A 27528-nucleotide genomic window follows, 5' to 3' on the forward strand; every position below is an offset into this window, starting at 1 on the left:
CAGTGACTCTGTACAGTTACAGGGAGTGACTCTTACCCTAAATAAACAGCAACTCTGTGCTGTTACACAGTGAGTGACCCTTACTCTGAATAAACTGGCTCTGTACAGTTACAGTGAGTGACCCTTACTCACTGAATAAGCACCCAATTTTATGGTCCATGATATACACTGTGTCTAATCCTGTTCCAATCAGGCTAGAAACGGACAACTTAAAATTTTCCTGCAGGAAGTTCAAAGTATTTTAAAGTGGGACTGGTGATCGCTGTGTGTCTGACAGCAATGTTTGGATCACTACACTCGCCCCTGTGACAGATTATACCAGACTGGATGATTCCCCGACTCCCTGCAGTGAGTTAGGGGACAGATATTTACCATGATGGTGATGAGCGCAGTTCACCTCATCGGTCTTGTCCAAACAATCGTAAAAGTTGTTGCAGTTAAAACTGGCGAAAAGACAGCGGCCATCATCACACAGAAACTCGTCCCAGGCACAGCTTTCTGGGAGAGGAGAGATTATATCCCATCAGAAATCCTCAGTTAACAAGCTTTTCCTCATGAGATGCAAGCCATATCCCACAGGAACATGTCATACAAATTGCAAACAAAGCGATAACCCGCCCACCCTCTCATAACCCGCCCCGCCATCCGATAACCCACCCCACCCTCTGTCCATCCCATCAAACACTCCCAGGGCATGTACAGGGGGTTGGATACAGAGTAAAGCTCCCTCTACACTGTCCCATCAAACACTCCCAGGGCAGGTACAGCACGGGTTAGATACAGAGTAAAGCTCCCTCTACACTGTCCTATCAAACACTCCCAGGGCAGGTACAGGGGGTTAGATACAGAGTAAAGCTCCCTCTACACTGTCCCATCAAACACTCCCAGGGCAGGTACAGCACGGGGTTAGATACAGAGTAAAGCTCCCTCTACACTGTCCCATCAAACACTCCCAGGGCAGGTACAGCACGGGTTAGATACAGAGTAAAGCTCCCTCTACACTGTCCTATCAAACACTCCCAGGGCAGGTACAGGGGGTTAGATACAGAGTAAAGCTCCCTCTACACTGTCCCATCAAACACTCCCAGGGCAGGTACAGCACGGGGTTAGATACAGAGTAAAGCTACCTCTACACTGTCCCATCAAACACTCCCAGGGCAGGTACAGGGGGGTTAGATACAGAGTAAAGCTCCCTCTACACTGTCCCATCAAACACTCCCAGGGCAGGTACAGGGGGTTAGATACAGAGTAAAGCTCCCTCTACACTGTCCCATCAAACACTCCCAGGGCAGGTACAGGGGGTTAGATACAGAGTAAAGCTCCCTCTACACTGTCCCATCAAACACTCCCAGGGCAGGTACAGGGGGTTAGATACAGAGTAAAGCTCCCTCTACACTGTCCCATCAAACACTCCCAGGGCAGGTACAGGGGGTTAGATACAGAGTAAAGCTCCCTCTACACTGTCCCATCAAACACTACCAGGGCATGTACAGCACGGGTTAGATACAGAGTAAAGCTCCCTCTACACTGTCCCATCAAACACTCCCAGGGCAGGTACAGGGGGTTAGATACAGAGTAAATTCCCTCTACACTGTCCCATCACACACTCCCAGGGCAGGTACAGGTACAGCACGGGGTTAGATACAGAGTAAAGCTCCCTCTACACTGTCCCATCAAACACTCCCAGGGCAGGTACAGGGGGTTAGATACAGAGTAAAGCTCCCTCTACACTGTCCCATCAAACACTCCCAGGGCATGTACAGCACGGGTTAGATACAGAGTAAAGCTCCCTCTACACTGCCCCATCAAACACTCCCAGGGCAGATACAGTGGGTTAGTTATAGAGTAAAGCTCCCTCTACACTGTCCCATCAAACACTCCCAGGGCATGTACAGGGGGTTAGATACAGAGTAAAGCTCCCTCTGCACTGTCCCATCAAACACTCCCAGGGCAGGTACATGGGGTTAGATACAGAGTAAAGCTCCCTCTACACTGCCCCATCAAACACTCCCAGGGCAGATACAGTGGGTTAGATATAGAGTAAAGCTCCCTCTACACTGTCCCATCAAACACTCCCAGGGCAGGTACAGGGGGTTACATACAGAGTAAAGCTCCCTCTACACTGTCCCATCAAACACTCCCAGGGCAGGTACCGCACGGGTTAGATACAGAGTAAAGCTCCCTCTACACTGTCCCATCAAACACTCCCAGGGCATGTACAGGGGATTAGATACAGAGTAAAGCTCCCTCTACACTGTCCCATCAAACACTCCCAGGGCAGGTACCGCACGGGTTAGATACAGAGTAAAGCTCCCTCTACACTGTCCCATCAAACACTCCCAGGGCATGTACAGGGGATTAGATACAGAGTAAAGCTCCCTCTACACTGTCCCATCAAACACTCCCAGGGCAGGTACTGCACGGGTTAGATACAGAGTAAAGCTCCCTCTACACTGTCCCATCAAACACTCCCAGGGCATGTACAGCATGGGTTAGATACAGAGTAAAGCTCCCTCTACACTGTCCTATCAGATACCGCACGGGTTAGATCCTTCTACACTGTCCCATCAAACATTCCCAGGGCAGGTACAGCAGGTTTAGGAGTTCAGCTTTATCTGAGGTTGGATTTCTCGACACAAGTTCATTACCTCTTTCCTGGAGCTGTCACTGCAAGTTTACTGACACAGCACATTTCATATGGAAATAATCACTCCGCTCTTGAAACCAAAACAAACAGACACTTCCTTAAAAACTGGGAACATTCCCAATTAAACTATGGAACTGGACCCTCCCTTCATTGTTATGTTAACCTTCTTAATAGAGCAGCGAAATAATGTTACATCGTGTGGGCTCTTCAGATACAGAGGGACACTTCACATCATCACAGCTGATGTTCTCAACAGTGCCCCGAACCCCAACATTTGGCTGCAACAGCAGAATGTCAGGAGAACCCAGAAGGCAGCCTCACAGCTCTAGGACAAGCAGCTGTCTGATTATCATTCCACCCTGTCCCTGAAGGGAGTCATAGGATCATAGAATGGTTACAGCATTGAAGGAGGCCATTCGGCCCATTGAGCCTGTACTGGCTCTCTGCAAGAGCCCTTCAGCTAGTCCCACTCCCCCTGCCCTTTCCCCGGAGCCCTGCCAGTTGTTTTCCTCCAGGTACTTATCCAACTCCCTTTTGAAAGCCGCGATTGAGTCTGCCTCCACCGCCCTCACAGGCCGTGCAATCCAGATCCTAATCACTTGCTGCGTAAAAATGTTTTTCCTCGTGTCACCTTTAGTCCTTTTGCCAATCACCTTAAATCTGTGTCCTCTAGTTCTTGACCCTTCCACTAATGGGAACAGTTTCTATCTATCTATGCTGTCTAGACCCCCTCATGATTTTGAACACCTCTATCAAATCTCCTCTCAAGGGGGAAGTGTTTGCTGGTGCTGTTGGGGAGGGGTTAAACTAATATGGCAGGGGGATGGGAACCTATGCAGGGAGACAGAGGGAAGTAGAATGGGGGCAGAAGCAAAAGATAGAAAGAAGAAAAGTAAAAGTAGAGGGCAGAGAAACCCAAGGCAAAAAGCAAAAAGGGCCACATTACAGCAAAATTCTAAAGGGGCAAAGTGTGTTAAAAAGACAAGCCTGAAGGCTCTGTGCCTCAATGTGAGGAGTATTTGGAATAAGGTGGACAAATTAACTGTGCAGGCAGCAATTAATGAATATGATATAATCGGCATCACAGAGACATGGCTCCAGGGTGACCAAGGCTGGGAACTCAACATCCAGGGGTATTCAACATTCAGGAAGGATAGACAGAAAGGAAAAGGAGGTGGGGTGGTATTGCTGGTTAAAGAGGAAATTAACGCAATAGTAAGGAAGGACATTAGCTTGGATGATGTGGAATCGGTATGGGTGGAGCTGCGGAATACCAAAGGGCAGAAAACGCTAGTGGAAGTTGTGTACAGACCACCAAACAGTAGTAGTGAGGTTGGGGACAGCATCAAACAATAAATTAGGGATGCGTGCAATAAAGGTACAGCAGTTATCATGGGCGACTTTAATCTACATATTGATTGGGCTAACCAAACTGGTAGCAATGCGGTGGAGGAGGATTTCCTGGAGTGTATTAGGGATGGTTTCCTAGACCAATATGTCGAGGAACCAACTAGAGGGCTGGCATCCTAGACTGGGTGATGTGTAATGAGAAAGGACTAATTAGCAATCTTGTTGTGCGAGGCCTCTTGGGGAAGAGTGACCATAATATGGTAGAATTGTTTATTAAGATGGAGAGTGACACAGCTAATTCAGAGACTCGGGCCCTGAACTTAAGGAAAGGTAACTTCGATGGTATGAGGCATGAATTGGATAGAATAGACTGGCGAATGATACTTAAAGGGTTGACAGTGGATAGGCAATGGCAAACATTTAAAGATCACATGGATGAACTTCAACAATTGTACATCCCTGTCTGGAGTAAAAATAAAATGGGGAAGGTGGCTCAACTGTGGCTAACAAGGGAAATGAAGGATAGTTTTAAATCCAAGGAAGAGGCATATAAATTGGCCAGAAAAAGCAGCAAACCTGAGGACTGGGAGAATTTTATAATTCAGCAGAGGAGGTCAAAGGATTTAATTAGGTGGGGGAAAATAGAGTATGAGAGGAAGCTTGCTGGAAACATAAAAACTGACTGCAAAAGCTTCTATAGATATGTGAAGAGAAAAAGATTAGTGAAGACAAACGTAGGTCCCTTGCAGTCAGATTCAGGTGAATTTATAATGGGGAACAAAGAAATGGCAGACCAGTTGAACAAATACTTTGGTTCTGTCTTCACGGAGGAAGACACAAATAACCTTCCGGAAATACTAGGGGACCGAGGGTCTAGTGAGAAGGAGGAACTGAAGGAAATCCTTATTAGGCCGGAAATTGTGTTAGGGAAATTGATGGGATTGAAGGCCAATAGATCCCCGGGGCCTGAAAGTCTGCATCCCAGAGTACTTAAGGAAGTGGCCCTAGAAATAGTGGATGCATTGGTGATTATTTTCCAACAGTCTATTGACTCTGGATCAGTTCCTTTGGACTGGAGGGTAGCTAATGTAACACCACTTTTTAAGAAAGGAGGGAGAGAGAAAACAGATAATTATAAACCGGTTAGACTGACATCAGTAGTTGGGAAAATGTTGGAATCAATTATTAAAGATGAAATAGCAGTGCATTTGGAAAGCAGTGACAGGATCGGTCCAAGTCAGCATAGATTTATGAAAGGGAAATCATGCTTGACAAATCTTCTGGAATTTTTTGAGGATGTAACTGGTAGAGTGTCAAGGGAGAACCAGTGGATGTGGTGAATTTGGACTTTCAAAAGGCTTTTGACAAGGTCCCACACAAGAGATTGGTGTGCAAAATTAAAGCACATGGTATTGGGGGTAATGTACTGATGTGGATAGAGAACTGGTTGGCAGACAGGAAGCAGAGAGTCGGGATAAACGGGTCCTTTTCAGAATGGCAGGCAGTGACTAGTGGGGTGCCGCAGGGCTCAGTGCTGGGACCCCAGCTATTTACAATATACATTAATGATTTAGATGAAGGAATTGAGTGTAGTATCTCTAAGTTTGCAGATGACACTAAGCTGGGTGGTGATGTGAGCTGTGAGGAGGACGTTAAGATGCTGCCGGGTGACTTGGACAGGTTAGGTGAGCGGGCAAACGCATGGCATATGCAGTATAATGTGGATAAATGTGAGGTTATCCACTTTGGGGGCAAAAACACGAAGGCAGAATATTATCTGAATGACGGCAGATTAGGAAAAGTGGAGGTGCACGAGACCTGGGTGTCATGGTACATCAGTCATTGAAAGTTGGCATGCAGGTACAGCAGGCGGTGAAGGCGACAAATGGTATGTTGGCCTTCATAGCTAGGGGATTTGAGTTTAGGAGCAGGGAGGTCTTACTGCAGTCGTACAGGGCCTTGGTGAGGCCTCACTTGGAATATTGTGTTCAGTTTTGGTCTCCTAATCTGAGGAAGGACGTTCTTGCTATTGAGGGAGTGCAGCGAAGGTTCACCAGACTGATTCCCAGGATGGCAGGACTGACATATGAAGAAAGACTGGATCGACTGGGCCTGTATTCACTGGAGTTTTGAAAGATGAGAGGGGATCTCATAGAAAAATATAAAATTCTGACGGGACTGGACAGGTTAGATGCAGGAAGAATGTTTCCGATGTTGGAGAAGTCCAAAACCAGGGGACATAGTCTAAGGATAAGAGGTAAGCCATTTAGGACTGAGATGAGGGGAAACTTCCTCACTCAGAGTTGTTAACCTGTGGAATTCCCTACCGCAGAGAGTTGTTGATGCCAGTTCATTGGATATATTCAAGAGGGAGTTAGATATGACCCTTACGGCTAAAGGGATCAAGGGGTATGGAGAGAAAGCAGGAAAGGGGTACTGAGGGAATGATCAGCCATGATCTTATTGAATGGTGGTGCAGGCTCGAAGAGCCAAATGGCCTACTCCTGCACCTATTTTCTATGTTTCTCTGCTCTAAGGAGAACAACCCCAGCTTCTCCAATATATCTACGTAACTGAAGTCCCTCATCCCTGGAATCATTGTCCCAAATCTTTTCTGCACCCTCTCCAAGGCCTTCACATGCTTCCTAAAGTGCAGGGCCCAGAATTGGACACAATACTCCAGTTGAGGCCAAACTAATGTTTTATAAATGTTCATAACTTCCTTGCTTTTGTAATCTATGCCTCTATTTATGAAGTCCAGGATGCCAGTTGTTTTTTTTAACCGCTTTTTCAACCTACCCCGCCACCTTCAACGATTTGTACACATATATCCCCAGGTCTCTCTGTTCATGCACTCCTTCAGGATTGTACCCTTTAGTTTATATTGCCATCCTCAGTCTTCCTATCAAAATGTATCACTTCGCACTCTCTGTTTCCTGTCACGAAGCCAATTTCCCTTTTATTCCATGGGCTTCAACTTTGCTGGCAAGCTTATTATGTGGACTTGATAAAAACATCTATTGGAAGTAAGTGTTGTTGAGTGTTGTTGGAGCTGCACTCATCCAGGCAAGCTGTGAGTATTCCATCACACTCCTGACTTGTGCCTTGTAGATGGTGGAAAGGCTTTGGGGAGTCAGGAGGTGAGACACTCGCTGCAAAATACTCAGCCTCTGACCTGCTCTTGTTGCCATGGTATTTATGTGGCTGGTCCAGTTAAATTTCTGGTCAATGGTGACCCCCAGGATGTTTATGGTGGGGAATTCGTTGATGAATGTCGCTGAATATCAAGGCGTGGTGGTTAGACTCTCACTTGTTGGAGATGGTCATTGTCAGGCACTTGTGTGGCGCGAATGTTACTTGCTACTTATTAGCCCAAGCCTGAATGTTGTCCAGGTCTTGGTGCATGCAGGGATGGACTGCTTCATTATCTGAGGAGTTGAGAATGGAACTGATCACTGCAGTCATCAGCGAACATCCCCACTTCAGACCTTATGATGGAGAGAAGCTCTTTGATGAAGCAACTGAAGATGGTTGGGCCTACGACTTGCCCTGAGGAACTCCATCACATGGCTCTGGTTGGGGTGGAGTGAAGAATGTTTCAGTATAATGGATGTTGCAGTTATGTGAGGCGGACTGGTTGGGTTGGGTGCTCTTTGCCTTTCCGCCATTGTTCATTGGTCATAGTTTTCTATGTAAGCTTCAGGGCTGCTGACTGAGGGTCGTGCGGCTCTTTGTCGGCCGGAGTGGACACGATGGGCCAAAATGGCTTCCTTCTGTGCTGTAAATTTCTGTGTTCCTGCAGCGGTGTCCTGGAGCTGAGATGATTGGTCTCCAACAACCCAAAACCATCTTCCTTTGTGCTAGGTATGACTCCGGCCAGTGGAGAGATTTCCCCTTGATTTCAATTTTACTAGGGCTCCTTGATGCCACACTCGGTCAAATGATGCCTTGATGTCAAGATCTGGAATTCAGCTCTTTTGTCCATCTTTGGACCAAGGCTATAATGAGGTCTGGAGCTGAGTGGTCCTAGCGGAATTTAATCTGAGCATCAGTGAGCAGGTTATTGGTTGGTAAGTCTTCAGCACTACAGACAGGATGTTGTCGGTGTCCATAGCCTTTGCTGTATACAGTACGCTCAACCGTTTCTTGATATCACGAGGAGTGAATCGAATTGGCTGAAGACTGGCTTCTGTGATGGTGGGGATCTCAGGAGGAGGCTGATATGGATCATCCACTTGGCATTTCTGGCTGAAGATGGTTGCGAACACTTCAGTCTTGTCTTTTGCACTCTCGTGCTGGGCTCCACCATCATTGAGAATGGGGATGTTCATGGAGCCTCCTCCTATTAATTGTTTAATTATCCACTATCATTCACGACTGGATGTAGCAGGATTACAGAGCTTTGATCTGATCCTTTGGTTATGAGATCACGGTAGCTCTGTCTGTAGCTCTGTTTCCACTGTTTAGCATGTATGTATTCCTGTGTGGGCACTTCATTTTTAGGTACACCTGACGCTGCTCCGGGCACTTTTACACTCCTCATTGAACCAGGGTTGGTCCCCTGGCTTGATGGTATTGGTAGTCAGAATAAGGAAAAATGGTAAAAAGACAAAATTAAAGGCTCTTTATCTGAATGCATGCAGAATTCGTAACAAGTGTATGTGCATGAAACACAAAAGGATAGTGTTATGTCCATAATAAAGTAATTGAGCAATGTGATTTGAGTATTGTAGATGTGAGTAAGTGTGACCTTAGTCTCTTTATTCTAACTCCAGAGTGTTGGTACAGCATGAGAGGCCTGCTTATATACAGTGCTCCCAAGGGATGCTGGGACCCCTTGGGACTCCAACAGATACGACCTCTGGTGGAGGTAGAATGCTGGTTACATAGGGTTGCATACATAACGTCACTCCCTCCCAAAGTCAATAGTACATTTATTTACAGGGTGAGACGATCTGGGGCTTTTCGCTCCCTAGTTGATCGTCTCGGTACAAATGCAGGTGCAGGTGAGTTGGTTGGGCCTTCGCTGGACTGCTGGGCAGTTGACCTTGCTGGGCTGCTGGGGTTGATGAGTTCAGCTTTGTGGTCAATCATGATGTTGGTTGCCACTTGTGTGTGTGTCGGAGGGTTGAAGTTGGTGGTGTCCTCTTCAGGTTGCTCGTGACTGTCTGTGAATCACAGTTTGGTTTGGTCCAAATGCTTTCTGCAAGTTAGTCCATTCGCAAGTTTGACCTGAAACACCCTACTCCCTTCTTTGGCTATGACAGTGCCAGCAAGCCATTTGGGACCATGTCCATAGTTGAGTACAAATACAGGGTCATTGACTTCAATATCGCGTAGCAAATTTGCGCAATCATGGTACATGCTTTGTTGATGCCGCCTGCCCTCGATGTGATCATGGAGATCAGGGTGGACGAGAGAAAGCCTTTTCAGGAGCAGCTCAGGTGGGGGAGCCTCGGTGAGCGAGTGGGGTCTGGTGCGGTAGCTGAGCAGGACTCGGGACTGGTGGGTCTGCAGGGAGCCTTCCGACACGCGTTTCAAGCTTTGCTTGATGCTTTGGACTGCCTGTTCTGCCTGGCCGTTGGATGCGGGCTTGAACGGGGCAGATGTGACGTGCTTGATCCCATTGCGAGTCATGAATTCCTTGAATTGAGCGCTGGTGAAGCACGGCCCATTGTCGCTGACAAGGACGTCAGGCAGGCCGTGCGTGGCAAACATGGCTCGTAGGTTTTCGATGGTGGCAGTGGACGTGCTTACAGACATTGTTACACACTCAATCCACTTTGAATAAGCATCCACAACAACCAAGAACATTTTGCCTAGAAACGGGCCAGCGAAGGCAATGTGGATCCTAGACCACGGTTTGGAGGGCCATGACCACAAACTTAGCGGTGCCTCCCTGGGTGCATTGCTCAGTTGAGAGCAAGTGTTGCATTGGCACAAGCAAGACTCCAAATCTGAGTCGATGCCGGGCCACTACACATGGGATCTGGCTATAGCTGTCTGCCTGGGTAGTATGTAGGTCACGTATGAACGTTTCTCTGCCTTTCTTGGGCAAAATCACGCGATTACCCCACAAAAGACAGTCCGCCTGTATGGACATTTCGTCTTTATGCTGCTGGAATGGCTTGATCTCTTCATGCAACTCCGCTGGGACGCTGGACCAGCTCCTATGGAGGACACAATTTTTTTTTTTTTACAAGTGACAGTAAAGGATCCTGGCTGGTCCAGGTCCTGATCTGGCGGGCCGTAACGGGTGACTTTTCGTTTTCAAATGCATCCATCACCAAGAGCAAGTCTGCAGCCTGTGCCATTTCCACCCCGGTGGTGGGCAATGGTAGCCGACTGAGGGCATCAGCACAGGTCTCTGTGCCTGGCCTGTAGCGAATTATATCGTTATATGCAGACAGCGTGAACGCCCATCTTTGGATGCGAGCAGAGGCATTGGTATTGATACCGCTATTCTCAGAGAGCAAAGGTATGAGCGGCTTATGGTCAGCTTCTAACTCGAACGTAAGCCCAAACAGATACTGATGCAATTTTTTTACCCCGTCAACGCTTCTTTATCAATTATGCTGCAGGCCCTTTCGGCCTTGGACAAGCTCCTGGACGCATAAGCGACCGGTTGCAATGTTCCCAATTCGTTTGCTTGTTGTAACACACGCCGACCCCGTACAAAGACGCATCGTAAGCTAGCACTAAACGTTTACAAAGATCATACAGGACAAGCAGTTTGTTGGAACATAACTGATTTCTGGCTTTCTTAGAAGCAGTCTCTTGTGATTTCCCCCATACCCAGTCATCTCCCTTGCATAGCAACACGTGTAGAGGTTCTAGCAAGGTGCTTAACCCGGGTAGGAAATTACCGAAATAATTGAGGAGACCCAGGAACGACCACAGCTCCGTCGCGTTTCTGTGGTTTCAGCGCGTTCTTCATGGCCTCCGTCTTAGCGGTGGGTCTGATGCCGTCTGCCGCGATGATTCTTCCTAAGAATTCGACCTCTGGCGCCAGGAAAACACACCGAGCATTTCAACCTGAGTCCCACACGATCTAGCCAACTTAGAACCTCTTCCAGGTTCTGCAAGTATTCGATGGTGTCCCGGCCTGTGACCAGTATGTCGTCCTGGAAAATCAAGGTGCGCGGAACCGATTTTAGCAGACTCTCCATGTTCCTTTGAAAAATAGCCGCGGCCGATCGAATCCCAAACGGGCATCTATTGTAGATGGACAGACCTTTGTGCGTGTTGTTGCAGGTGAGGCCTTTCGAAGATTCCGCCAGCTCCTGTGTCATGTAGGCAGCGGTCAGGTCCAACTTGGTGAACGTTTTTCCTCCTGCCAGTGTCGCAAATAGGTTGTCTGCCTTGGGTAGCAGATACTGGTCCTACAGCGAAAAACGGTTAATCGTTACTTTATACTCCCCACAAATTCTGACCGTACGATCGCCCTTGAGAACCGGACTGACCCACTCGTTGAAATCCACCGGCGCGATGATGCCTCTCACAGCAGCCTGTCCAGCTCGATCTCCACTTTCTCTCGCATCATATATGGCACCGCCCGTGCCTTGTGTGGATGGGTCGTGTACCGGGAATCAAGTGGATCTGTACCTTCGCCCCCGAGAAACTTCCGATGCCTGGAAACTTGCTCAGAATCTGGGCACATGAGGCATCGTCGACAGACGAGAACGCTCTGATGTTGTCCCAGTTCCAGCGGATTTTTCCCAGCCAGTTTCTGCCGAACAGTGTGGGACCATCTCCTGGTACTATCCATAGTGGTAGTTCATGCACTGCTCCATCATAGGAGACTTTTACTGCTGCGCTGCCAATTAATTGGATCAGTTCTTTAGTGTAAGTTCGCAGCTTGATGTGAATGGGGCTCAGTTTGGGCCTGTGTGCCTTGTTGCACCACAGCCTGTCGAAGGTCTTATTGCTCATGATGGACTGACTCGCACCTGTGTCCAATTCCATGGATACTGGAATTCCGTTCAATTCAACTTTTAACATGATCGGTGGACATTTCGTGGTGAAGGTATGTATCCCATACACTTCTGCCTCCTCGGTTTGAGTCTCTAGTTCAGTTTGATCCGCCATGGATCGGTCTTCCTCTGCAGTGTGGTGGTTTTCAGGGTTTGCAGCTCATCTGCACATTCGCTGGAGGTGTCCCATTGTTCCACAGCCTTTACACACATAGTGTTTGAAACGGCATTGATGGGCTCGATGGTCACCTCCGCAGCGCCAACAAGGTGTTAACTGCCTCACATTAACGCTTGATGGCGGACTCAGTCATCTGAGGTCGTGCAGCTGCCGGTGCGTACATTCTGCCATATGCATTCCTGCCTGAAAACAACATTACTTTGTGTACAGTACTTGCCGAAACATCTTTATGCTGCAAAATTTGTTTGGTGTTATCGCTGGTGGACATAAATGCCTGGGCTATTGTTATGGCTTTACTCAGGTTCGGTGTTTCAACAGTCAATAGTTTGCAAAGGATAACCTCATGGCCAATGCCAAGAATAAAAGAGTCTCAGCATTTGCTTCAGGAATCCACCGAATTCCCAATGTCCTGCAAGGTGCCTTAGTTCAGAGACGTAGCTCGCCACTTCCTGGCCTTCAGACTGTTGACATGTGTAAAATCCATACCTTGCCATCAGAACGCTCTCCTTCGGATTTAGGTGCTCTCAGACCAGAGTTCTTCATACGATTTGGTTGTTGGTTTCACCGGAGCACGACGATTCTTCATAAGGCCATAGATTGTTGCCCCGAAGACGGTGAGGAGGATCGCCCTTCATTTGGGAGCGTTCTCATTCCCTTCCAGCTCATTGGCCATAAAGTATTGGTCGAGTCACTCTTCGAAGGTCTCCCAATCATTCCCTTCTGAAAATTTCCCCAGGATACCAACAGTTCTCTGCATTTTCGCGTGATGGTCCGTTATCTCGTCGCCAGTTGTTATGTCCATAATAAAGTAATGTTATTGAGTACTGTAGACGTGAGTAAGTGTGACCTTAGTCTCTTTAGTCTAACTCCAGAGTGTTGGTACTGCATGGGAGGCCTGCTTATATACAGTGCTCCCAAGGTACTGGGGGCTCCAACAGATATGCCCTCTGGTGGTGGTTGAATGCTGGTTACATAGGGTTGCATACATAATAGATAGTCTGCAGGTACAGCAAGTGATCAGGAAGGCCAATGGTACCTTGGCCTTTATTGCAAAGGGGATGGAGTATAAAAGCAAGGAAGTCTTGCTACAGCTATATAAGGTATTGGTGAGGCCACACCTGGAATACTACATGCAGTTTTGGTTTCCATATTTACAAAAGGATATACTTGCTTTGGAGGCAGTTCAGAGAAGGTTCACTCGGTTGATTCCAGGGATGAGGGGGTTGACTTTTGAGGACAGGTTGAGTAGGTTGGGCCTCTACTCATTGGAATTCAGAAGAATGAGAGGTGATCTTATCGAAACATATAAGATTATGAGGGGGCTTGACAAGGTGAATGCAGAGAGGATGTTTCCACTGATGGGGGAGACTAGAACTAGAGGGCATGATCTTAGAATAATGGGCCGCCCATTTAAAACTGAGATGAGGAGAAATTTCTTCTCTGAGGGTTGTGGATCTGTGAAATTCACTGCCCCAGAGAGCTGTGGGAGCTGGGACAGTGAATAAATTGAAGACAGAGATAGACAGTTTCTTAACAGATAAGGGAATAAGGGGTTATGGGGAACTGGCGGGGAAGTGGAGCTGAGACAATGATCAGATCAGCCATGATCTTATAAAATGGCGGAGCAGGCTCGAGGGACCGTATGGCCTACTTCTGCTCCTATTTCTTATGTTCTTATAAGATCGATGAGTTGACGGCACAAATAGAAATAAATGGGTATGATCTGATAGCGATTACAGAGACATGGTTGCAAGGTGACCAAGGCTGAGAACTAAATATTCAGGGTTATTTGACATTTTGGAAGGATAGGCAGAAAGGAAAAGGAGGTGGGGTAGCTCTGTTAATAAAGGATGAGATCAGTGCAGTAGTGAAAAGTGATATTGGCTCAGAAAATCTAATGTAGAATCAGCTTGGGTAGAGATAAGAAATAGTATTTGTGAAGAAGTCACTGGTGGGATTGTCTATATGCCCCCTTAACAGTAGCTACAAGGTAGGACAGAGTATAAATCAACAAATAATGGGGGTTTATAAGAAAGGTACTGCAATAATCATGGGCGATTTTTATTTTCATATAGATTGGACAAATCAAATTGGCAAAGGTAGCCTTGAGGACGAGTACATAGAGTGTATTCGGGATGGTTTCTTAGAATAATGTGTTATGGAACCAACCAGGGAGCAGGCTATTTTAGATCTGGTAACGTGTAATGAGATAAGATTAATTAATTATCTCAGAGAAGGATCCTCTCGGGAAGAGTGATCATAGCATGTTAGAATTTCAAATTCAGTTTGAGGGTGAGAAACTTGGGTCTGAAACTAGTGCCTTAAACCTAAATAAAGGAAATTACAAAGGTATGAAGGCAGAGTTGGCTAAAGTGGACGGGGAAAATAGACTAAAGGGCAAGATGGTAGATAAGCAGTGTCAGACATTTAAGAGATATTTCCTAACTCTAAGCAAAAATATATTCCAGTGAGAAAGAAAGACTCTATGAGAAGGTAAACCATCCTTGGTTAACCAAGAAAATTAAGGATGGTATCAAATTGAAAGAAAAGGCATTAAATGTTGTGAAGGTTAGTGGTAGGCCAGAGGATTGGGAAATTTTTAGAAATCAGCAAAGGATGACTAAAAAAAAAATTAAGAGGGAGAAGATAGATTATGAGAGTAAAGAAATATTAAAACAGATAGTAAGAGCTTCTACAGGTATATAAAAAGGAAGAGAGTAGCTAAAGTAAACATTGGTTCCTTAGAGGATGAGTCTGGGGAATTAATAATGGAGAACAGGGAAATGGCAGAGATGTTGAACAAATATTTTGTATCGGTCTTCACGGTATTAGACACTAAAAACAACCCGATAGTAGATAATCAAAGGGCTATAAGGAGGGAGGAACTTAAAACAATCACTATCACTAGAGAAAAGTACTAGACAAACTAATGGGACTAAAGGCAGACAAGTCCCCTGGACCTGATGGCCTGCATCCTAGGGTATTAAAATAAGTGGGTGCAGAGATAGTGGATGCATTGGTTGTAATCTGTCAAAATTCCCTGGATTCTGGAGAGGTCCCAGCAGATTGGAAAGCTGTAAATGTAATGCCCCTATTCAAGAAAGGAGAGAGACAGAAAGCAGGAATCTAAAGACCAGTTAGCCTAACATCTGTCATTGGGAAAATGCTGGAATCCATTATTAAGGAAGGATTAGTAGCAGGACATTTAGAAAATCATAACACAATCAAGCAGAGTCAACATGGTTTTATGAAAGGGAAATCATGTTTGACAAATTTCCTAGAGTTCTTTGAGGATGTAACGAGCAGGGTGGATCAGGGGAACCAGTTAGATGTAGTGTATTTGGATAAGGTGCCACATAAAAAAAAAGAGTTCCCGTTTGATCCCGTTGCTTTCATAGAAACATAGAAAATAGGTGCAGGAGTAGGCCATTCGGCCCTTCGAGCCTTCACCACCATTCAATAAGATCATGGCTTTCTCTCCATACCCCTTGATCGCCTCAGCTGCAAGGGCCATATCTAACTCCCTCTTGACTATATCCAATGAACTGGCATCAACAACTCTCTGCGGCAGGGAATTCCACAGGTCAACAACTCTGAGTGAAGAAGTTTCTCCTCATCTCAGTCCTAAATGGGCTACCCGTTATCCTAAGGCTGTGTTCCCTGGTTCTGGACTTCCCCAACATCGGGAACATTCTACCCGCATCTACCCTGTCCCGTCCCATCAGAATCTTATATGTTTCTATGAGATCCCCTCGCATCCTTCTAAACTCCAAAGTATAAAGGCCCAGTTGATCCAGTCACTCCTCATATCAGTCCTGCCATTCCGGGAATCAGTCTGGTGAACCTTCGCTGCACTCCCTCAAATAGCAAGAACGTCCTTCCTCAGATTAGGAGACCAAAACTGAACACAATATTCCAGGTGAGGCCTCACCAAGGCCCTGTACAACTGCAGTAAGACCTCCCTGCTCCTATACGCAAATCTCCCAGCTATGAAGGCCAACATACCATTTGCCTTCTTCACCGCCTGCTGTACCTGTATGTCAACTTTCAATGACTGATGAACCATGACACCCAGGTCTCGTTGCACCTCCCCTTTTCCTAATCTTCCGCCATTCAGATAATATTCTGTCTTCGCGTTTTTGCCTCCAAAGTGGATAACCTCACATTTATCCACATTATACTGCATCTGCCATGTATTTGCCCACTCACCTAACCTATCCAAGTCAACTTGCAGCCTCCTAGCGCCTGTCTCACAGCTCACACCGCCACCCAGTTTAGTGTCATCTAAAAACTTGGAGATATTACACTCAATTCCTTTATCCAAATCATTGATGTATATTGTAAAGAGCTGGGGTCCCAGCACTGAGCACTGCGGCACTCCACTAGTCACTGCCTGCCATTCTGAAAAGGACCCGCTTGTCCCGACTCTCTGCTTCCTGTCTGCCTACCAGTTCTCTATCCATGTCAGTATATTATCCCCAATACCTTGTGCTTTGATTTTGCACACCAATCTCTTGTGTGGAACCCCGTCAAAAGCCCTTTGAAAATCCAAATACACCACATCCACTGGTTCTCCCTTGTCTGCTCTACTAGTTACATCCTCAAAAAATTCTAGAAGATTTGTCAGGCATGATTTCCCTTTCATGAATCCATGCTGACTTGGACCGATCCTGTCACTGCTTTCCAAATGCACTGCTATTTCATCTTTAATAATTGATTCTAACATTTTCCCCACGACTGATGTCAGGCTAACTGGTCTATAATTACCCACTTTCTCTCTCTATCCCTTTTTAAAAAGTGATGTTACATTAGCTACCCTCCAGTCCATAGGAACTGTTCCAGAGTCGATAGACTGTTGGAAAATGATCACTAATGCATCCACTATTTCTGGGATGCAGACTATCAGGCCCCGGGGATTTATCGTTCTTCAGTCGCATCAATTTCCCTAACACAATTTCCCGCCTAATAAGGATATCCTTCAGTTCCCCTTCTCACTAGACCCTCGGTCCCCTAGTACTTCCGGAAGGTTATTTGTGTCTTTCTTCGTGAAGACAGAACCAAAGTATTTGTTCAATTGGTCTGCCATTTCTTTGTTCCCCATTATAAATTCACCTGAATCAGACTGCAAGGGACCTACGTTTGTCTTCACTAATCTTTTTCTCTTCACATATCTATAGAAGCTTTTGCAGTCAGTTTTTATGTTCCCAGCAAGCTTCTTCTCGTACTCTATTTTCCCCCTCTTAATTAAACCCTTTGTCCTCCTCTGCTGAATTCTAAATTTCTCCCAGTCCTCAGGTTTGTTGCTTTTTCTGACCAATTTAGATGCCTCTTCCTTGGATTTAACACTATCCTTAATTTCCCTTGTTAGCCACGGTTGAGCCACCTTCCCCATTTTATTTTTACTCCAGACAGGGATATACAATTGCTGAAGTTCATCCATGTGATCTTTAAATGTTTGCCATTGCCTATCCACCGTCAACCCTTTAAGTATCATTTGCCAGTCTATTCTAGCCAATTCACGCCTCAAACCATCAAAGTTACCTTTCCTTAAGTTCAGGACTCTAGTTTCTGAATTAACTGTGTCACTCTCCATCTTAATAAAGAATTCTACCATATTATGGTCACTCTAACCCAAGGGGCCTCGCACAACAAGATTGCTAATTAGTCCTTTCTCATTACACATCACCCAGTCTAGGATGGCGAGCCCTCTAGTTGGTTCCTCGATATATTGGTCTAGAAAACCATCCCTAATACACTCCAGGAAATCCTCCTCCACCGTATTGCTACCAGTTTGGTTAGCCCAATCAACATGTAAATTAAAGTCACCCATGATAACTGCTGTAGCCTTATTGCATGCATCCCTAATTTCTTATTTGATGCTGTCCCCAACCTCACTACTACTGTTTGGTGGTCTGTACACAACTCTCACTAGCATTTTCTGCCCTTTGGTATTCCGTAGCTCCACCCATACCGATTCCACATCATCCAAGCTAATGTCCTTCCTTACTATCATTAATTTCCTCTTTAACCAGCAATGCCACCCCACCTCCCTTTCCTTTCTGTCTATCCTTTCTAAATGTTGAATACCCCTGGATGTTGAGTTCCCAGCCTTGGTCACCCTGGAGCCATGTCTCCTTGATGCCAATCACATCGTATCTGTTAACTGCTATCTGCGCAGTTAATTCGTCCACCTTATTCCGAATACTCCTCGCATTGAGGCACAGAGCCTTCAGGCTTGTCTTTTTAACACACTTTGCCCTTTCACAATTTTGCTGTAATGTGGCACTTTTTGCTTTAGGTTTCTCTGTCCTCCACTTTTACTTTTCTTCTTTCTATCTTTTGCTTCTGCCTCCATTCTACTTCCCTCTGTCTCCCTGCATTGGTTCCCATCCCCCTGCCATATTAGTTTAACTCCTCCCCACCAGCACTAGCAAACATTTCCCTTCGGACATTGGTTCCGGTCCTGCCCAGGTGCAGACCATCAATGGAATGATAGGCAGGCAGTTCTAGAACAGGAGGTCCATCTGATCCCAGATGCTGAAGGTGAAAGTCATCCCACCCTCAGGATCTCTCACATCCACCTGAACCATCTGGAACAGATCTTAATTCCACTTACTGTCACTTGATTCGATCATCCAGTATCTTGCCGTGAAACCCCGTCCCCCAACACTTGTGTCCGACACGAAGGAGACTTTAAGCCTGCTGGTGTTGGTATTGACAGTAGGAGGCGCAACATCCCCACACAACCTGTTGAGAGGGAACCGTAAAGTGTCGTAAGAATGGAACTCTGAATACCCACAACCGCCGCTGCAACCGACTTGTGTTTATCCGGAGATCTGATTTCCAATCGATACCGATCGACCAATGACCTGTAACCTCCTACTCCACTCGCCAGACCTGAGTCGAGAGGCCAAGACACAGACCTTTCTCCTATAACAATGGCCATCCCACTGGAACATGGTCAACCCACAATCTGACCATTCCCCTGCCCGAGCACTCTTGATAAATGGCTCGTCTATCCGATACCCTCTTGAGCAAGGCAGCTGAGTCCAGCCCTCACTGCACAGAAACATTTTATTATTTTTTGAAATGCCCTCCGTCACCACCAGAGGGAACATGTTTACTGGGCCTCCTCAGTTACTGCAGGTAGGAGAAGGGAACCGTTATCTAGGACGGCAGGGGTCAGTGGGGCAGGAACATCAGGTCCTTCATTGAAACATCTGTGAACTCTTGTCATCCTCATTCGAGGGACCGCCTATGATGATGATAACTCAGTTGCCCAGACAACGTGGGGGAGGACTGAAGTATTTTTAATAAACATGAAGTTGTGTGTTTGCAAGCAATCGTCTGAAAGTACATGTGAGCAACAGGTCAGACCACACAATTACTCGAGAGAAGACAATACCATCAGATTACCCACTCTACGTCTATTTACCCTCGCACTCAACCCTTTAAATAAAATGCCAAACAACACTGAGTGGAAGTTGAATCAGGTAGTAGCTGGAGAGAATGACTAAGATATTGAGGGTCATTTTAAGCTGACCTGCTGGTCAGGAAACTGATGGGATTGGGAGCAACACACCGGTTTCACATCCTGCCTGATTTTACTTTCTATTGAAATCAGTGGAAAGAAATACAATATGGGGTGTAAAACCGGCGATCCACCCTTGGGATTGCCATCCGTGAGCTCGGTTAAAATGACCCCCATTTCACCGACAATTGACAGAGTTTATTTTATAAGTGCAGTCTTGTTTTTCCCTGGCAGACTGCCAACTGACCGCGCTATCTGGTGGGAGTGAAGTCCGTTCTCCGCTTCCTCATGAAGATCCAGCCGGTCAAAGTGGCACGGTGACTGACCCTCGATGTTCAGCGAGTCGACTTTAAACTGGATCACGCGGCCCAGCTCTGCTACGACCCACCAAACACAAAGCAGGTTTGCCGGGTATTGCGCTGGGTAACGGGGGGTGGACAACGAGCCCTCAGGGTTTCGAAAGATGCCACCGCACACTGCAACCAGAAGAAATGAGTCAGTGCAGCTGCTGATTAATCCCTGGAGCCCCAGCCTGCTGCTCTGTGAGTGAACATGATCATCAATGATGCTGATTTCCACCTTACACCCATAGGCAGCAAGCAACTTGAGAAAATCACCTCCCATGGGATTCGCTGCTCCACTTTCTTATCTTGCAGTGTACTGGGGTCTGCCGTCATTCAGACCCTGTCCTTTTCTTCCTGGGGTCTGACTACAAGTCCAGCAGGCTGATGGAGGTAGTCCCCTCATCTGTATCTAACCCGTGCTGTACCTGCCCTGGGAGTGTTTGATGGGACAGTGTAGAGGGAGCGTTACTCTGTATCTAACCCCCTGTACCTGCCCTGGGAGTGTTTGATGGGACAGTGTAGAGGGAGCTTTACTCTGTATCTAACCCATGCTATACCTGCTCTGGGAGTGTTTGATGGGACAGTGTAGAGGGAGCTTTACTCTGTATCTAACCCGTGCTGTACCTGCCCTGGGAATGTTTGATGGGACAGTGTAGAGGGAACTTTACTCTGTATCTAATCCCCTGTACCTGCCCTGGGAGTGTTTGATGGGACAGTGTAGAGGGAACTTTACTCTGTATCTAACCTGTGCCATGCGAGTGTTTGACTGTGCTGGTGTTCGTCGGGTTCTCTTTATATTTGAAGGATATGGCTGAAACAAAACTTCTTGGACTGGAAGAATATGATAAGCTCTGTGCTGAGGCTGTTTAATTATGTTGTATACAAATACACTTCAGAATTGATGGAACAATTTCAAAGTTTTTGATACACCAAATTAGGAGGTTTGGTAATTTTGGTGAGGACTGTGAAAGACTGAGGACATAGATAGGTAAGCGGGAGGGGCAGATAGGTGGTAGATGCAGTTCAACGAAGAAGGAAATGTGAAATACATTATGCAAGTAAGAATGGAGAAAGAAAATGCACATTAAATGGTAAGATTTTAAGTGGAATAGCAGAGGGACCTGGGTGAGCAGATACACAGGTCAATAATGTGGCAGCACAAGTGGACAGGGTCATGAAAACCTTGTTTCACATCCAGGGGCATAGAATGTTGAAGTTGTAAGATTTTAGTGGGGCTGTATTTAATGTTGAGCAGCTCATTATATGAAGGATGTAGAAACAATGGAAATGATGCAGTGTAGATTCAGCAGGATGTTATCAGGGATGAGGGAGTTATAGTTAGAAACACTCAAGAGTTTCTGGATTTTTCACTCGAGTTGAGAAGGAGGAGGAGGTCTTCACGATAAGATAAATGATGATGCATGCTTCCATTGATTGGCCAGATGGTAATGAGAGGCTACAAATTTATCACAGAAAGAATCAGGAGTTACAGAAAGGTTCTGTACTCAGAGGGTGGTTGGAATGTGGAATTTTCCCGCACCCCTGTTGTTGAAACCAAGTCCATAAATTTCTTGAAGGGGGAATTAGATAATTGCTTGAAAAAGATGATTATTAAAGGGAGGGGGAGGGAGCAGGAGAGTGGGATATTAAAGGGTACGGGGAGTGATCAGGACAGTGGAATTAGAGTGGATGGGCTGAATGGCCTGTTAGTGTGATGGAACATTCTACAGGGGTAGTAAAACTCACATGGTGATGGTGTTGAGGTTTGGGATGGTGCAGTAGCTGCTGAAACGTCAGGCATGCCCAGGATCAAGTTCTCGGAGCTGGAAGTGGCGTCAGAGGGAGAGACTGTAAAGAGGCTGATAAAAGTCCGGTTACCTTCGTTTTGGGTGGTGATCATTTCCCCAGACCGATTGTCTGATGCTTCCTGAATAACAAATTCTATCGAGAGGAAGAAGAGCATTGGATGGATCAGGGCAATGCCAAGTATATCAACCATAGCAACAGGCTCTTCACAGAATTACACAGGGCAGTGTGAGGGGGCAGAGAGTTACAGAATTACACAGGGCAGTGCGAGGGGGCAGAGAGTTACAGAATTACACAGGGCGGTGCGAGGGGGCAGAGAGTTACAGAGTTACACAGGGCAGTGCAAGGGGGCAGAGAGTTAGAGTTACACAGGGCAGTGCGAGGGGGCAGTGAGTTACAGAGTTACACAAGGCAGTGTGAGGTGGCAGAGAGTTAGAGTTACACAGGGCAGTGCGAGGGGGCAGAGAGTTACAGAATTACACAGGGCAGTGCGAGGGGGCAGAGAGTTACAGAGTTACACAGGGCAGTGCAAGGGGGCAGAGAGTTACAGAATTACACAGGGCAGTGCGAGAGGGCAGAGAGTTACAGAGTTACGCAGTGCAGTGCGAGGGGGCAGAGAGTTAGAGTTACACAGGGCAGTGCGAGGGGGCAGAGAGTTAGAGTTACACAGGGCAGTGCGAGGGGGCAGAGAGTTACAGAGTTACACAGGGCAGTGCGAGGGGGAAGAGAGTTACAGAATTACACAGGGCAGTGCGAGGGGGCAGAGAGTTACAGAGTTACACAGGGCAGTGCGAGGGGGCAAAGAGTTTGACCCCCATCACATACTGGGGGTGGGGGACTGAGGTGTCTGCAAGCAGGAGGAGGAAACCCGGAAGGGAAAGGAGAGTCATTGACAAATTGTTAATGAGCCCCGTAGAAGGTGGACTAATAGATGTCAGCCATGGCTCTGTGGGTAATATTCTCACCTCTGAGTCAGATGGTCGCGGGTTCAAGCCCCACTCTGGAAACATGAAGCACACAAATCTAGGCTGACACGCCAGTGCAGTGCTGAGGGAGTGCTGCACTGTTGGAGGTGCTGTCTTTCGGATCAGACGTTAAACCGAGGTGTCGTCTTCCCTCAGGTGAACGTAAAAGACCCTATGACACTATTCAATCAAGAACAGGAGAGTTCTCCCCAGTGTCCTGGCCAATATTTATCCCACAGCCAACACCTAAAACTAGATTATCTGGTGATTATCACATTATCAGCTACTGCAGTTTGCAGGAGTGGCTTGATCACTTTCTCTCTTTTCCCCTCCCAGGGGATTGAGTGACTGGGGTGGGGTGATGCTGCACACGGTATTTAAATGGGACAATCTTGATGCACCAGTTGGTCTTTTCCTGTCCTTTTTTAAAAAATGATGATATGTTCGTGATCCAAATATATCTCAGCATTCCTCCGAAGCAGAGTGCTGTTCAACATACTGAAACTGCCTGTGGATGATAACAGATCCTTGTCCATCACAAGGAAACCTTTTCTCTCCCTACTGGGCTGTCACACAGCATTGGGGGTAACAGTGGGAGTCGCTGCCTGTGTAGGCAGCTCAGGTTAAACACAGCACCACCTGCCTGAATAAATTCAGATACTCACGGACGGTGAAGGTGATCAGACTCCCTCCAATAGTCACGGTCAGAATTACAGCCGTCACTGTGACAAAGAGCCACACCGGGCCTGGGCACGTGCCGGCTCTCCCAGCGAGCGTTTCCCAGGAACCATTCACTGGAGTAGGGAAAGACAGAATTCATTAACAGCTCTCTGACTCCCAACTCACAGCCTACAGCCTGGTTTTGATTATGTCCCTCTCCCCGCTCTCCTGACAGGGCTTAGTGTACATTCCACGGGCCAGGCACTCAAATCTTATTCAAGTGTTGACCAGTAATTGCTCACAGGGCCACCAGAGCTGAACCTGGTCGTGTCCAGCAGGGGTGGTCGGATGTAATCAGGAGCAGGGACCCTGGCAGGGCAGGGCAGGGCCTGCTGTTGGACAGTGACTGCCTGCCTGAGATGAGCTATCAGCACAGAGGAGGAATCGTACCGGTTCCTTCTGGCCTGTGTGGTTCAGTATCCCACTCGGCATTGGATCCAACAACGGGGCCAATGTGGGGAGCTAAATTACAGACATTTTAACTTTAATTTCCTGTGCGACGCTGTTTCATTTGTTTGGGTTTGGGGAGCAGAGGCTGATAGTGTTAGATTCACCCCGTTAGGAACATAGGAATTACTGGATGAAAATAGACTAAGGTCCATTTAGTTCGCCTTCTACCATCCTGGTAGTCTCATGTTACAACGATAATGGAGTTAGTGACCAATCACAGCAATCGATCTGTGTCAATGAGTCTGCAACAGAGCCAGACACAGGTGAGTAAAGCCCCAGTGATGGAGAGCTTTGGGAACCTGTTCCCTCGGAGCACTGCACTCACCACACGCCACAGACTGAATCTCAAAATATTACTTTCTGAAAGAAATCTATGTAATTTGAATTTGAATTAATCAATGCTAACTGCTTCCACTGTCTCCCTAGTGAGCCTGTTCCATAGTTGGACCACTTGCTCACTGAAATAATGTTTCCGCAGAATCGTTTTAAATTTACTCCCCTGTTCATATTCACTCCCTATTTAGCCAAGGCCCATTCAGCTGGATGGATTTGAATGACCCAGTGCCCAAAACTGTGGAGGCAATATTAGGTATTAATATTTATAGTCAGGATTAATCAGGATTGTAAATGTTACACCCCTGTTTAAAAAAGGGGAGAGGGATACACTACAGGCCAATCACCGAGGTCGCTGGTGGGAAACTTTGAGACAATAATCCAGGACAAAATTAATTGGCATTTGGAAAAGTATGGGCCGATAAATGAAAGTCAGCACGGATTTGTTAAAGCAAATTAATGATGGTTGTGCGGTTAATGTATATATGAACTTTTAACATATGACAAAGATGGTAGAAAAATTAAAGCCCACGGTTTTAAAGGGACATAAGAATGGCAGCATGGATACATAGAATCATGGAAAATAGGTGCAGGAGTAGGCCATTCGGCCCTTCGAGCCTGCACCACCATTCAATATGTACCCCATTCCTGCTTTCTCTCCATATCCCTTGATCCCTTTAGCCGTGAGGGCCACATCTAAATCCCTTTTGAATATATCTAATGAACTGGCCCCAACAACTTTCTGTGGTAGAGAATTCCACATGCCCACAACTCTGAATGAAGAAGTTTTTCCTCATCTCGGTCCTTATCCTTAGACTGTGACCCCTGGTTCTGGACTTCCCCAACTTTGGGAACATTCTTCCTGCATCTAACTTGTCCAATCCCGTCAGAATTTTATATGGTTCTATGAGATCCCCTCTCATTCTTCTAAATTCCAGTGAATACAGGCCCAGTCGATCCAGTCTTTCTTCATATGTCAGTCCTGTCATCCCAGGAATCAGTCTGGTGAACCTTCGCTGCACTCCCTCAATAGCAAGAATGTCCTTCCTCAGATTAGGAGACCAAAACTGACACAATATTCCAGGTGAGGCCTCACCAAGACCCTGTACAACTGCAGTAAGACCTCCCTGCTCCTATACTCAAATCCTCTCGCTATGAAGGCCAACATACCATTTGCCTTCTTCACCGCCTGCTGTATCTGTATGCAAAACTTCAATGACTGATGTACCATGACACCCAGGTCTCGTTGCACCTCCCCCTTTACTAATCTGTCACCATTCAGATAATAATCAGCCCTCCTGTTTTTACCACCAAAGTGGATAATCTCACATTTATCCACATTATACTGCATCTGCCATGTATTTGCCCACTCACCTAATCTGTCCAAGTCACCCTGCAGCCTCTTAGCGTCCTCCTCACAGCTCACACTGCCACCCAGCTTAATGTCATCTGCAAACTTGGAGATATTACATTCCATTCCTTTGTCTAAATCATTGATGTATATTGTAAATAGCTGGGGTCCCAGCACTGAGCCCTGCAGCACCCCACTAGTCACTGCCTGCCATTCTGAAAAGGACCCGTTTATTTCTACTCTTTGCTTCCTGTCTGCCAACCAGTTCTCTATCTACGTCAATACAAAATTGGCTGAGGAACAGAAAGCAGTCTCTGGACTCGACAAGGTCCAGCATTTCCAGGGCCTCGTGGTTCAGGATCTCCTGTCAGTGCCACACAGGATCCATCAGTCATGGATCATTTAAGCAAGTACGGCGTTTCAAAATGATAATCTCCCCTGCCTGAGTATCTTCCACTCATGCATGTTCCTTTCATCACCTGCACACATCCTTCTTGCCCTGATGCCTCCCGTAAATCAGAGCTGCTCCTTATGGACACGAGCAAAGACCTGAACTTTGCCCTCAGGCTGGATTTCTCCCCTCTCAACAAACAACCCTGGGAAGGCGGTAAAATGCAGCTCTGTCCTACCCCCTTAGGACCCCCACCTCACCCCTCCTCACCCACTCACCAACCCTTCCCCATCACTTCCCACCTCCTCCTCACCCACTCACCAACCCCTCCATGCCATGCCCCCTCACCACCCTCACTTCACCACCTTCATGCCCCCACTCCTCCCCACATAGGTTGGGAGCTCAGTGTTGCTCATACCCGATTCATTCCCTGGGTCCGTTTTCATGTAGTTTCCAGTTCCTCGATCCACGTGCTCCTCGATTCCATTCTCGGGCTGGTAGGCTGGGTTAACAAAATCCGTCTAAAATAAGCATATAATTGGTTTCATTTTCCCACATTTCTAAGTTTTGCTCAGTTCTAGTCTCTACTACGTGCACTGCGCTCTCTCATTGGCAGGGCTAATGGTAGAGTTAATGGTTTGGGGGTGGTTTGGTGAATTGGTTGGCATGTTGGGGTGGGGGGAAAGAGATGGTTGAGGGTGAAGTTTGGGATGATGGTTGGGGTAATATAACTATGGCTAGGGGTGCTTTAATCTGTCTGACCATTTGTCTTTCTCAAGTCGCCGGGTTATGGAGGAAGAATCAGCCAGAGCTCTGCTCCCGACCACTGTCGCGTGACCTGTGTGACTGTCGAAAGCAGGGCAGCAATGGGCTCAACATTTCCATGTTGAATAGTCTGGTTCCCATGGAATCCGACCCAGTAAGGAGAACCCGTTGGGAACAGGAGGGGGAAGAGGAGGAAGGGAGGATATTGGGGCAAATGGATTCCTTGCTTTAAACAGCTGAGATCGTCAGCCTGCGCCTGAAGTCCTCGCCTTACCTTACTCTCATCTCTCCTGGGGTCTTCCAAAGTGATTTCCGTGAAGTCCGGTTTCTCTCTCATGTTTGAGGAAACCCTGTTGGCTACAAAAAAAATCGAGAACGAGAGAATTTTACTGGAAATTGGTTCAATTTCCCAGCGAGACATCAGAGAGTCCAGTGAAAGAATATTTCAAACGGTAGTTCAGCTTCAAGTTTCTCAATAGATTTGATATATTTCCCCTCTGCCCCGATATATAAATATTAATTATCTCACCCTCACATTGTCTGATTTTCTATATTTTTTTCTTTCTCCTGCTCTCACCGTCTCGCTCTCCGTCTGACTTTCTCTCTCTCTCACTGTCTCTGTCTCCGTCACTTTCGCTCCCTCTATTTCTCTTTCTCTCCCTTGCTCTGTCTTTCTCTTCCTTTCTCGCTCCCTCTTTCTGTTCAGTCTCTCTATCTCTCCCTC

The 27528-nt window shown here is 46.7% G+C and overlaps 1 protein-coding gene across 1 annotated transcript in view; it reads right to left on the reverse strand.

Annotated features, from left to right (window-relative positions):
- mfrp (membrane frizzled-related protein) overlaps positions 1 to 27155 on the reverse strand; it is a 35905-nt gene extending 8750 nt beyond the window's left edge. Inside the window, exons 1-7 of the mRNA XM_070893184.1 lie at positions 27079 to 27155; positions 26458 to 26560; positions 23460 to 23588; positions 21770 to 21964; positions 19927 to 20155; positions 18765 to 18895; positions 373 to 498 (exon numbers count right to left, since the gene is read on the reverse strand). Of these exons, the coding sequence (XP_070749285.1) occupies positions 373 to 498; positions 18765 to 18895; positions 19927 to 20155; positions 21770 to 21964; positions 23460 to 23588; positions 26458 to 26560; positions 27079 to 27141 (976 nt within the window). The 5' untranslated portion in view covers positions 27142 to 27155. The remainder of the gene's footprint in view (positions 1 to 372; positions 499 to 18764; positions 18896 to 19926; positions 20156 to 21769; positions 21965 to 23459; positions 23589 to 26457; positions 26561 to 27078) is intronic.
- Between the last annotated feature and the right edge of the window lie 373 nt (positions 27156 to 27528).

Source organism: Pristiophorus japonicus, chromosome 11 (genome assembly GCF_044704955.1).
Source record: "Pristiophorus japonicus isolate sPriJap1 chromosome 11, sPriJap1.hap1, whole genome shotgun sequence".
Lineage (NCBI taxonomy): Eukaryota > Metazoa > Chordata > Chondrichthyes > Pristiophoridae > Pristiophorus > Pristiophorus japonicus.